The sequence below is a fragment of the Camelina sativa genome, chromosome 4 (assembly GCF_000633955.1).
Source record: "Camelina sativa cultivar DH55 chromosome 4, Cs, whole genome shotgun sequence".
Classification (NCBI taxonomy): Eukaryota; Viridiplantae; Streptophyta; class Magnoliopsida; order Brassicales; family Brassicaceae; genus Camelina; species Camelina sativa.
The window spans coordinates 11,541,431-11,553,643 of NC_025688.1; the positions used below are offsets into that span (position 1 = coordinate 11,541,431).

At 36.9% G+C, this 12,213-nt stretch overlaps 1 protein-coding gene across 4 annotated transcripts; it reads right to left on the minus strand.

Moving 5' to 3' along the window:
* Positions 1,587-8,525, minus strand: LOC104780292 (ALBINO3-like protein 3, mitochondrial). Of its 4 annotated transcripts, none has more exons than XM_010504790.2 (19): positions 8,025-8,525; positions 7,617-7,741; positions 7,099-7,239; positions 6,829-6,997; positions 6,009-6,378; positions 5,425-5,929; positions 5,156-5,262; positions 4,911-5,038; positions 4,660-4,731; positions 4,383-4,484; positions 4,209-4,265; positions 3,988-4,053; positions 3,495-3,542; positions 2,700-2,879; positions 2,558-2,613; positions 2,329-2,446; positions 2,150-2,236; positions 1,958-2,067; positions 1,587-1,883 (listed from the first exon to the last, which is right to left on the minus strand). In XM_010504790.2, the coding sequence occupies exons 6-19, from the start codon at positions 5,754-5,756 to the stop codon at positions 1,715-1,717; spliced, it is 1,632 nt and encodes a 543-aa protein (XP_010503092.1). In that variant the 5' UTR covers positions 5,757-5,929; positions 6,009-6,378; positions 6,829-6,997; positions 7,099-7,239; positions 7,617-7,741; positions 8,025-8,525; the 3' UTR covers positions 1,587-1,714. The 4 variants fall into 4 exon arrangements, with proteins under 4 accessions (XP_010503092.1, XP_010503093.1, XP_019100153.1 ...); XM_010504791.2 differs by having other exon boundaries at positions 6,829-7,029; XM_019244608.1 differs by lacking the exons at positions 7,099-7,239; positions 7,617-7,741; positions 8,025-8,525 and having other exon boundaries at positions 6,829-7,089.

Below are 12,213 nucleotides of genomic sequence, written 5' to 3' on the forward strand. Positions count from 1 at the left end.
TGTGCAGTACATAAACTTATTATGTTATTTATCTTTTCTAAGGAACTATCTTCTCTACATAACAAAGAACAAATTTGTTTGAAAAGAAAAAAGAAAAGAGAATACGTTTTGGTCGTGAGCTTATAGACCACTTCATAATTTAGTACATAGTGAGTGTACGGATCAACTAGTGAAAATAGAAGTCGGAAATGGTATGAAAGGATTTGAATTAGTTGACAAAAGGCAGGGAGGTTATTAGTACCAAACCCTAATTGTTAAATGTTTACATTAATTGTGTAAGATGGTACACATTATTCAATCTTATTTCCATAAGACAAATAAATTCTCATATATCGTAATTACCAAAAGATATTTTAACATTTGGTTGAAGCAATAAATTTTCCTTTCTTCGATAATAAAAGAATTATTGAAACATATATAAGTAATATAACCTTAATGTGGGGATCAAGCCATGTAATAATGTGAAAATAAATATGTACTTGCTCTTATTTTTTACTGTATAATAATATTAGTATACACATACTTATTTTGAATAGAATAGAAGATAATAAGCTATCCCATCTTCAACTGTACCTTATCAAGACAGATATGTGCATTATCTGATTACCCATCGCCTGATGGTGGTATGTTAGATGCATCCGTTTTCTCCATCATTCATCACCGTTTGATCGACAAGGATAACTTATCTTGGCTTCGTTCCGTTAGAAAACGCTTCCATTGGATCATTTGGAGAATTTGGAAAAACATAAATCTCTTATTCTTTGAAGGTAAAATTCTCTCCCCATTAGAATCAGTCTTGAAGATCAAACATGACGTAGAAGAGTGGTTTTTGGTCCAAGTTGTTCTAAATGAAGTGCCAATCACTGCGATTGACCATAATGTTACAATAGCCTCGTTGGCACCCCCAAACCCTGTCTCTACAGAAGTTTGGAAGCCTCCGCCTCGAGGATGGACAAAATGCAATGTAGGTGTTTCTTGGTCAAAGAGAAATAGTCTGGTTGGAGGTGCTTGGGTGTTAAGAGATGACACAGGGAATGTGTTATTACACAGCAGGAGAGCTTTTAAAGCTGTTAAGTCCAAAGATGTGGCAGATTTGTGTGTTACTATCTGGGCTATGGAAAGTATGAACAGCCACAGGATGAATCATGTCATTTTTGCCTTACAAGATGCTCAACTAGTTGGGGCTGTTCTCAGACCAAAAGCATGGCCTTTCTTCCGTTATCAAGCGACAGAGTTATGGAGAGTCCTGGGTAAGATTTTATTTTGGAGACTCACTCATGAAGAAACGCAAGCGAACAAAGGAGCCACTCTCATTGCTAAAAGTGTTACTGAAGAATGTCGCTTACAATCTTATGTAGCGGCTGGACATCCTTCTTGGTTAAGTAGTACTTTTGAATCTGAGAGGGTGTAATCCTCTTTATGGCTTTGTAAAGTTTCTTGGGTCGTGATTTTTTGTTTTTTTGGTATAGGCCCGATCACATATGGGCATTAACGGTTAGAGCCTTTTAGAAGTTAGAGGCTGAGGTTTGTTTCCTCTTGTAAAACACTGAAACCTTCCCACTAATATATATACTTTCAGGTGTCAAAAAAAAAAAAGCTATCCATATTCTTATTTATCTATAAAACACAAAACAAAAAAATCGATTTTAATGGTCCAACCCCCAAAATAAAATCAGTTAAGTTTAAGGAAAGAAAACAACAGAAACAAAAAAAATTATGAAGTTTTGTGGGTAGAATTAGATGAAGAAGAAGTGGGAATGGTATCGGTATCGGTATCATCTTCTTCGCATTGTTTCAGCAATTCACTGAAGGATGGATCATAAGCCACCACTCTTCTCAAATACTTTGCAGCTTCATCTCTCCTTCCTTCGTTAAATATAGCACTGAACACACAAAATGGTCAACACATTACACAAGACCTAACGCTTGAGACTAATTTACTTGTTAATCTTTCTACCTTGAGTAGAGAACCAATGCGTCCAAGTAATGAGCTTTGCTCTTGGGATCTTCAGGCTCTTCCATGTTTGCTACTCTTTCAAGGTGTGTGATTCCTTCTGATGTCTTTCCCTAAACCAAGAGCGAATAATTCTTTTGAGTATCAACGTGTACAAAAAGATAGGTGAAAACATAAAGTGTGTCAATAATGCACCTGTCGAATATTGGATACACCTGCCCATTGAGATGCAACAATTAAAAGATCGACTTCCGCAACTTCTGTTGGACAAGCATCAAGAAGCTGAGAGGATCATAATTACCTCCGATTAATATGGTTATAAGTTTCTTATTAGATGTCATAAAGAATAAAATCAAAGAACATCGTCATCTCACCTTTGAAGCAGCCTCCTCTAAGTATTTTGCAGCTTCAGCGAACTGGTCTTTCTGATATAAAGCCTGGCCAAGAATAACCATAGCTTGAAGATATTCAGGATCCTTTTCTAATGCCAATCTGAAAGAAAGAAAAAAAACACAACTTAAATAACTGGAACAGCCACATCGACTAATACGGATCCAAGGATATGCTTTTCCCGATGAGAAGAAATCCTAGCTACATAGTTACCTTAATAGCGGAATTGATTTTTCTTTGTGCCCTCCGGACAAGTATTTGGCAGAAAGCTGGTAAGGAAAGCTGTTAACATTAGTAAAAAAGATGTGGAAGATTAAATACTGTAAAAACATCCCGATCCATCACATCGACTTACAGCAACCAACTCTTTAGGGGTTAAATTATGCACTGATATCAAGCGCCCTTTCGAGGATGAATCAGAGAGTTGCGGTTCATTAATGTTTGTCAGTATAGGATTCCCAGCCTCTTTCTGAAGAGTGTCGTCTCCTTGTAGACCCAACTTAGCACTTACAACAGGATGGTTGAGGATTGATTGCTACAAAGCCAATGCAGAATATGAGAGGACCAAAGGGTACTTACATATATCTAATGTAAAAGGGAAGGTAGAGTTGTTGTGAACAGAGATACAGACCATGAAAAACTGAGATAAAGTTGGATTATTTTGCTCATTAGTGCTGAATTCAAGGGCTGAGGAATTTCTCTTATGTATTATAAACTCGTCTACCCATAACCAGCATAAAGACCAATCTCCCTAGACAGAGTTACTAACTTTTAACTAATTACTACAGAGTTATCAGTAACTTAGGGCTAACGTCTACGATAAGCTTCGGATCCTCAAGTCAAACACCAGCATTATCAATCCCTGACTCAGATGCTGAGTAGCACTTGCCACTATATAATGGAGTTTTTAGTTTAGATGAATTCAAGATTACAAACCCTAAATAATTTTTTGATTTGCCCAATTTTTCACAAAATTCTATATCTATTAAGTTTAACTATGATCTCAAGTTTTGCCTGAATTCGTGACTCTCATTTTTTGGTTTAGAGAAAGCTTATCCCAATTGATACCACATCATACAAACCATAAATTTCACACCATCAAAAGGCAAATACCATTAGTAGATCTTAGACTGCAATCTTAAGGACAAACCTGAGCTATGCTGAATGACAAATTGGTAGTCCAGTAGAGCAGACTTCCCTGAGAAAATTATTAAAAAAAAAAAAGAGAAGAAATGAAACTTCTGAACAGGTAGCAATGTAAAATACAGTATTCCCAACAGAAAGAATGGAATGAAAATGGCTGTTCCAGGGAGTACTAGTAAACTGATAGCAGTAGCTCTTAACAAAACTCAGCCAGACACTAGGTTTACAATGGAACAACACGTACTCCTAAAAAAGGAAAAGGTCTAGTTTGTATGGCATAGTTTCAAGATTAGTCGCAAATACAGGTTTGAAAAAGGGAATATACGTCAAGTAAATCCGAGTTTTGTGTCCAAAGAAAACTTGAATGACCTTACGCTGAAACACTATCAGTTACGATAATGGAAAAGACTATCTGGCTAGAACCTCTTTTTGTACTAACATAACCGGAAACAAGAATATGTGAGCTTCAGAAGGGGGTATATGATGAGAGATTAATCTACCTGAGGCATTTGGAATGAAAGGAAATAAAGAGCAACTGTCAAAAGATTTAGAAATGTCTTGTAAGCCTGCAGAAGAAAACATAAACAACCATCAATTGTTAGGAAACATGCATAAAGAACATTTGAGATATTTCCTCTTTCAGTAGAAATGGTAGTTTTACTCGATGCCAGGCAGTTCAACTTCCTGTTATCAAACTGCACAACAAAGTTGAAAAACTCACTTTTGCCAATTCCGCGAACTTATCAACTTTGTGAACTGAAGATGCTGTAAAAGTTATCTGCAGAAAAATGTGTATATATTTCAAACAAGCAGAAAATAACAGGAAGTATAGTTCAGCAGAAATTATTCTAGTTGATGTAATGTGGAATGCAATAAGAGAAACAACAGTATATACCTGCGTGTTTGTGTAATGCAAACCAGCAATTAAAAAGGGGAAGAGTGGACCATAAAGACCATTGGGAATTTCAGTCAAATCTTGAAACCATAAAGCTCCACCCTGCAACCAATGGAACAAGGGATTCTATCAAAAGGAGAGTGAGGCAGAAGACATTTTCCAGAACATAGGCTGAATTACGATAGAAGGCCAGATAAAAAAAGAAGAAAATAGTCCTTCAATATATAATTTCAAAATATGCTTTTAAGTGATCCCAATATACTGGCTGGTGACTTACCGAATCAAATCCAGGATGATGAGTAAGTGACATTCTTCTTATGCTAGTTATCCACAAGAAAAAACATGAAATCTGCCAGACGACAAAATGAAGGGAGTAAGCCTACAGTTCTTGCCACTCAAAGCACTATATCTCATGTCATTCGATACAATATATTCACACTCACTAAGAATTTCAAAATTTCTACAGAACTATGAGCGGCATGGAATATCAGATTACTTCTAGTTCCTCGAGAAGATATGAAGTATCACCTGGATGGAGAAATAAGCAGGAATCCACAAAAACGAAGGGCACCCGATAGCTTTTCTTTCTTTCCGGAAAAGCTTAAACTGATCAATAACACTCCTTCCTGAACCCTGTGGAGGCCAGAAAGGCGGTACTACAAAAATACCACTATCAAATCACCAGCATCTAATCATTATCAAGTGAACAGTAGATTTCATTTTACAATGCTTTCACAACAATCAAAGAAATATTGGGGCCACAAAATGCTCACACTTAGGAAGGAACTGTGAAATCCGTTTCGTTTGCTTGCGCTGCAGAAGCAGTACAGGAAGCAAAGCCGTTCTGAAAGCCACAGTAGACGAAGCAATCACTACCCACCTGACCAATTCATCTGAGGCAAATTAACAAAACTAATAAATTTCGCAAAACCCTCAAAACGACACAAAACTAGGAATCTTGATTTGTCAATTACGAGGTGAAAGCTCAAAACTTTCCATCAATCTGAACTGAAATAAGCAGATAACTATGTATTGTTATTACCAAGGCAATCCAGTAAGGTCATGGTAAGAATCAAGCAACGAGATCACAGGTCGAGTCAAGTAATCATAGTTTGACACACCAGCTCCGATCAAATCTTGGCTTAAATCGCCCAACTCTAACCCATGACCATTGCTTCCAAATCCATCGATTGAAACGTCTCTGAGTCGAGTCAGCTCAGAGTCCATGTCCGGGGGAGTGGAAAAGAATCGGGATTGGGAAAGACCGATAGCGATTGACCGATGTGCCGGAGCGGGGACATGGTGAGGAGAGAGAGAGGAGTAAGTGTGACGAGATCGGCGGAGGTGAGAGAGTAAAACCCTACGAAATGCCATTTACGGTGAATAAGACTGTACGGTTCCTTCTTTGATATATGATAAGTTAACTGTTTACGGATATGGGTCTGTTCGTTTGGTTGCCGCAGGTAGCTGCGGCTGCGGCTGACGCAAGTATTCTTGTTCGTTTGGTTGTGGCAACTATCTGCGGTATGAGGCTGCGTTTGCCTCAGCTAGAAAATTAGAACACCAGTTAAATACAACGATTAGCGACTAAATAGATACGACATGTATAGAAAATGACAAAACTACCTTTGTTTGTTGAAGGATTTACAAAACAACCTCTAACCCTAATAAGAAAACGAGGAAGACAATTCTCTCTTCGTCAACTTCGTCGCCTTCAATTCTAATGACTATGGTCAGCTCTCATGCTTCTTCTTCTCTATTTCACTCTTGATAGCTTAGTATAGCTTAGTATGGATCTCTCTTTGCGCAGGAAAGCTTAGTCTCAATCTTTCTTCTTGGTCCAAGTCAGTACCTCTCTCTCTGCTTTTTTGTTTCAATGTTGTAGAACTGGGTATGAACAAGCAGAAGCAATAGAAACTGAATCTGGGTTTTGTTTAAACTATATTTAGCACCATATTTGGGATAAGAGTTCAGCAATGTATTGTTGTTAGGGCATCTGCATTGAGAGATCCATAATAAGCTATACTAAAACTTTAAAAAATAATATTTAAATTGCAAACTTAAAAAACTTATACTAAAATTCAAAATACAATACCAAATTTTCATGAAACAAAAAATATTAAAGATAAAATAAATAAAAAACAAACAAAACTTTTTCCAAACAAATAAATGTTTTCTCTTTTGCAAAAAATTGTATCCATTCAAGAGTTGGCACATCACCCGAGAACTGGCCTCTTATGTACTATTTGAATTTTTAATGAATATATTATGTACTGTTTTAACAATAAGAACCTTTGATCTCCTAATTAAAATTATCCCCTCCAATGGTGGGATATAATTTTGAGTCTCTTATCTTTTTTAAGTATAGATTTTTGAAATTAAAATTTTTCCATCATGAAAAATGTGTAAAACAAAGAAATGCTGCCAAAGTTGTCCAAAACTTAACATGAAAAGAGTGAGAAGAAAAACAGAACCAAACGCAATCCCAACCGCCATTGTCAACTCCTTTGCTTCTCCCTGACCGTTTGATCAATGGTCTCTCAGAACTACGAACCATTGTACCTCCAGAACAGGGGAGCCTATGTTCCAAACCTCGTTTTGCTCACGGGAAGCACCTATCCAAGTGTGTTTATAAACCAAAGCCAATCTACCTCATAAGTATTATATATTGCTATTAAATGATATTGCTATTAATGATGATGCTTCAGTTACATACCAACATCAAGCACATAGAGGTCATGGAAAGATTCTGAGCATCCGTAAACCCTCCAAAAAGAAATAAGTTGTCTCCTGCTGTGACTGTCCCTAGGAGGAGGAGGTGTGCCATTGATAATTGGTTGAGTCCATATCTGCTTTGCTGCAACATCATCATCACAGTAAGAGCAAGTAAATCATAACGGACCAACTCAAAACCAGACCAATACTTTCCTTCCTCAAAAGGGCAAATCAAAATCATTCAAGTACGATGAGATGAGTATAATGAATCAAAAGACAAAGCTTTAAACAGAGAAATGGGGGCATTTGTGATACCACAATCTAACAGATAAAGAACATATCAGAGTGTAATTTATTATCCAAAAGCAAACATGCAGGATGATGGGTGAACAAAAGAAGAGAAAAAAAAAATAATAATAACCGGCTAAGATGGGCGGAAGAAAGTCCTGGAACAGAAGACCTTACAAATCATACATACAATACAATTCTTTATTGAATAAAGGGGTATATAATACTTACATATTCCATGATCTCAAACTGATAAATCACATTGCTGTCAAAAGGCGAACGTGGTCCTGAGCGAGTGCAATCAAAGTACTTCATCAATCCAAGATCCAGGTCGCCAACAATAGTAACAGTTTCACCTGTACCGGAGAGAAGACCAAATCATTACACATAGAGATAAACATCTAGATAAGCATTTAGAAGCATAGCAAGTTTTAAGCAGAGAAAGATTAAAGCATAGTCATATATATCTCTCTAAAGCACAGCCAAAAACTTCAAGCAGCTCAGCTCTACTACTTTGAAACATATTTTTAGACTCCATTGGCTAACTCTAGCAGCAGCGATCCAGTAAAGGAAGCAATTAAGAGGCATATAAACACTAAACACAGATAATGGTGGGAAAGTATACGTAAATCAAGAAACCTGTAGCTTTGTGGCGAGGCCTTTGCACGATATTGCGGAAAACAACACGAGGCTCAGTTTCTCCTGCCCAACGTCAAAAACGTGGACCTGATTGATTTGGCAATTATCTCTGCCATAGCCACCGAAAACGTAGAGAAAGCTACCTCCTTTAATGGGTGTTACAAGTGTGCTCCCACCTCTTACCAGGGGCGGAATAAGACTGACCGAGACCCACTTGTTGTTGTTCTTGTCGGACCCTTTCCCACCTCATATTCTCCGGTGAGAAAGTGAGGGGAAAAACAATGAAAATACAGAGGAGGAGGAGGAAGAAGAAGAATAATCCGAATTCCAAATCTCCTCCGATTCGATTCTCCTCTGATTCCATCGCCTTTGATTCCATCTCCTTTGATTCCAATTTCCTCCAATTGAGAGATTCGCGAGTTTGAGAGAGAGTCTTTCGGGAGAGGAAGAGGAAGAAAAAAACAAACAATCGACCATCAATTTTTTTTTTTTTTTATCTCTGTTAATCGGTTTGCCCAACCAATTGGTGACGCGTATAGTCTCTTATAAGTAAATTGAGTCTACTAAATAAGAAGACCTCTTATATTTTTTTTCCTTTTTCTGATTAATTTTTTTTCCCTTTTTCACATAACAACCCTTCTTAAAACCTCCATCGGAGAAAGCCTTAAAGGAGAAAGGATATAAAGTCAAGTGAAACAGGTTGATTATTTGGTTTAGGTTTTTTTTAGTTACAGACCTCGGATTTTGGGTCTCAAACATAGAGGTGGGCATTTAAATCGAACTGAACCGAACCAAACCAACCGAACCCAAATCGGCCCAAACCAAACCCAAATATACCTTCAACCCATTTGGTTATGTTTTTCATTAACCCAAATGGTTCGGTTCGGTTCAGTTCAATGTGCTTTTTTTATTAATATTAGTATATTACCATAATTTGTAAATATGTAATATTCTCACTAACCCACGATTGCTTCCTCTCGCACATGTTTGATATTTTATTTTCTATAATTTTTTTAACTAATTAATTAATGTAGAATTAGGTTTAATGGTCTTTAACTTATGTTAAACTCTAAAGTATAAAACATTAAAACTCTACAGACGTCAAACACTCAAACTTCCTCTGTTCTTTGCCCTCTTCCTCTGTTCTCTTCCCTCATAATCAACGTCATCGTCTCTACTCTCTAAGATAAGGTTAAAGTTCAGTTATAACTTAGTGCTTATTTTATTATTGAACTTAGCACTAAGTTTTGAATTATTGAACTTATAACTTAGTGCTTATTTTATTTTTACGATATCAAAGGACAGTTAATTTATTTGTTAGTATTACATTATTTAATTTTTTAAAACCAATCTAAAACCGAACCAAACCAAATCGAACCGAACATAAACCGACCCAAACACAAACCAAACCAAAGTAACTTTGGTTGAGTTTGGTTAGAGTTTTATGAAAACCGAATAAACCGAACCGAACCGAACCCAAACCGAACCCAAATTTTAACCGAAATGCCCACCCCTACTCAAACATGTTCTGAAAACTTAAGAGCAAGATCTTTCCATTGATATAAAGATAATCTTTTGGGTCCATTTTGTTTGATGCGAAATTGCTTCCAAAGATTGTCGTAGCGTCAACGAAACAAACACAAAACCAGCGGTAGCGGCTGCGGCAACTGCAGCGGTAGCGACGACAAAACGAACAACAACCTGCAGTAATGTTTATCGCTGCCGCAGCCGCCGCCGCCGCCTGCGATAACGAAACGAACAGGACAAGACTTTTGACATTTAATTGATACATGAGATCAACATTTTTTCCTCATAAATGTTTCCATTTTATATATAACAAGTGTTACAAAATAAAATAAACATGCTAGCCAAAAAAAAAAAAAAAAATTATATAAAAATCTCTTATTTTTTTTATTACAAAAGTTACTTGTCGATTGGCCAAACTGAGAGAAAAGAGTTCATAAAAATAAAATTAGGGACCATATAATAAAAATTCTATAAATTAATATTTGATAAATTAATAAAAATTTTCAAATCTTAAATTAAACATATATAGTTTTGAATACAATTCGATGATAAAATAGAATAATAACTTTTTAAGTATGACTAGCTAAATTTAAAAAGCTATTACTCTATGAGTCTATGTTGTATAAGAAATGACTAAACAAGGATTCTTAAATTAAAGCTTTGCAATGGAAGTGAGAAAAATAGAATATAGTAAATTCATCTTATATCAAACCAAATTTATTTTAGAACTTGGTAGATTAACACTGATGTGATCATGGATGGAGCTAATGAGGAGTAGCTTGTACCTGAGGTTGAACCCGAGGAACTTGAAACTGAGCTTGAAATCGAGGAACTTGTAGCTGAGTTTGAAGTCGAGGAGCTTATAGCGTAGGAACCATTGTTTGTACCTGAAGGACCAATGATGACTAGAAAAAAGCTAAAAGGCTAAGTAACGCACTTAGGAGCATCTCCACTGGGGAGTACTCTTAAAGTTACTCTCATTATTGGGCCTCAATGTCTCAATAAAAACCTATTTCCAAGTCCAAGAAGCAGAGTATCGTTGCTTTGGGAAGCAATTGAGCAACCCTTGAGGAACACTACGTGGCTTATTATGATACGTAGCTGTGTAAATATAAAACAAATTTTTTTTTTCCATTTTTCTTTCTTTCTTTCGCGATCCTCTCTCCTTTTCTCTCTTTGTCCGAAACGAAGCCGATTCATCAGGAAACCGGAAAAATCAATCGATTCACTCGAATCCTTTGATTTTTCCGGCCTAAAAGTCGTGGGTTATTGGTGTATGAAACCAGAATTGTATCTTGTGATCGTGGTTGATCCGTTTCACCGAAAACATCTCTCTCTCTCTCTCTCTCTAGGGTTTATACATCTCGATGGAGCGTCATTGAACATTCTAGTAGGATTGGGATTGGTCCATATAAGTTTTAAAAAGGTTTAGGGTTTTGTGATAGTACTGTGAGTCTGTGAGTAGGATTTTAAGTTCATTCCCTGGTGTTATTTTAGTGAACGAGTTACGAGGTTGAGATTCTCAGGAAGAATGAGGTTTTAGTTGGAATCGACATTGCTTGAGATAACATTAAGAGGTTCTTTCACGTTTTTCCTGAGATTTTAGGGATTGGTACTGAGACTAGACTTAATTCATTGCTTGATGAGTTGAAGATGGGTTTTAGTAAAGATGATGTTAAGAAAGAGATTGCTAGAGAACCGAGAGTTCTTGGTTTGGAGTTAGGACGGGCTGGTTCATAGAGATGCATTCAAGGTTGTGTGGAAAGAGCCGAGGGTGATCTTATATGAGATAGAGGAGATAGAGAAGAAGATTGAGTTTTTAACTAACCAAATGGGATCATAGAGACTGCAGGATTTCATTTTTAAAACTATAGGTTCTGTTTTTTGTTCTTGCAGGTTTGCAGGAGATCCATGATGAGTAGAGCTGTCAAAATGGGCTGTCCACGTCCATTTTGACCCGTCCAACATTGTCCAATTTATTTTTGGAAAAATAGTTGTCCGTATCCATTAACGTCCAGTCCATTAACGACCATGCCCATTTATGCCCATATTTTTATGGGCTATCCATTGGACAATAATATAACAAATTTTGTAAAATGTGAAAAAATGGTGTAATAATGAGAAAATGAAAAAGTGAAAAATGTGTTTTACGATTTCCCCCAAATCAATTTTGACCTAGAATTGTCTGACCAATGGGCCGCTCAATGTCCAGGTTGTCCACGCCCGTTTTGTCCGTGGGCTTTGTTGTCCACGCCCACTTAAGCCCGTTTCAATTATGGGCTTGTCCATGACCGGTCTATAATGAATTGGACATGGTCCACCCATGGACAGCCCGCCCATTTTGACAGCTTTAATGATGAGTTAGGATTGCCAGCAGAGACATTGATCGATATAGGTATGTGACAGTTGGTGCATACAGTCTTTTAAGATCATGCACTATCGAACCTGAGTGCATCATTGGGCAACATTCAATTCTAATGGAAGGTTCACTGGTCATAGAATCCCATCTGGGAACTTTGGGGAGGCAATCCAGCAAGGTTTATTCAAACTCTCACCAATGCAAGAATGTGTAACACAAGGTTTATACAAGGTTTATGCAAGGCAATCCACAATCTATTCAAATTTTGGTGTAATTATGTTTGGCTCTTTTTTCTTTGCAGAA

Excerpts from the sequence above, each read along its gene's own strand:
- LOC104780292 (XM_010504790.2), bottom strand. The coding sequence starts at position 5,756 with ATGGCATTTCGTAGGGTTTTACTCTCTCACCTCCGCCGATCTCGTCAC. Across the intron at positions 5,263-5,424 it reads GACCTTACTGGATTGCCTTG|GTGGGTAGTGATTGCTTCGT; the intron begins GTAATAACAATA and ends TGAATTGGTCAG. Across the intron at positions 2,447-2,557 it reads AAATCAATTCCGCTATTAAG|ATTGGCATTAGAAAAGGATC; the intron begins GTAACTATGTAG and ends TCTTTCTTTCAG.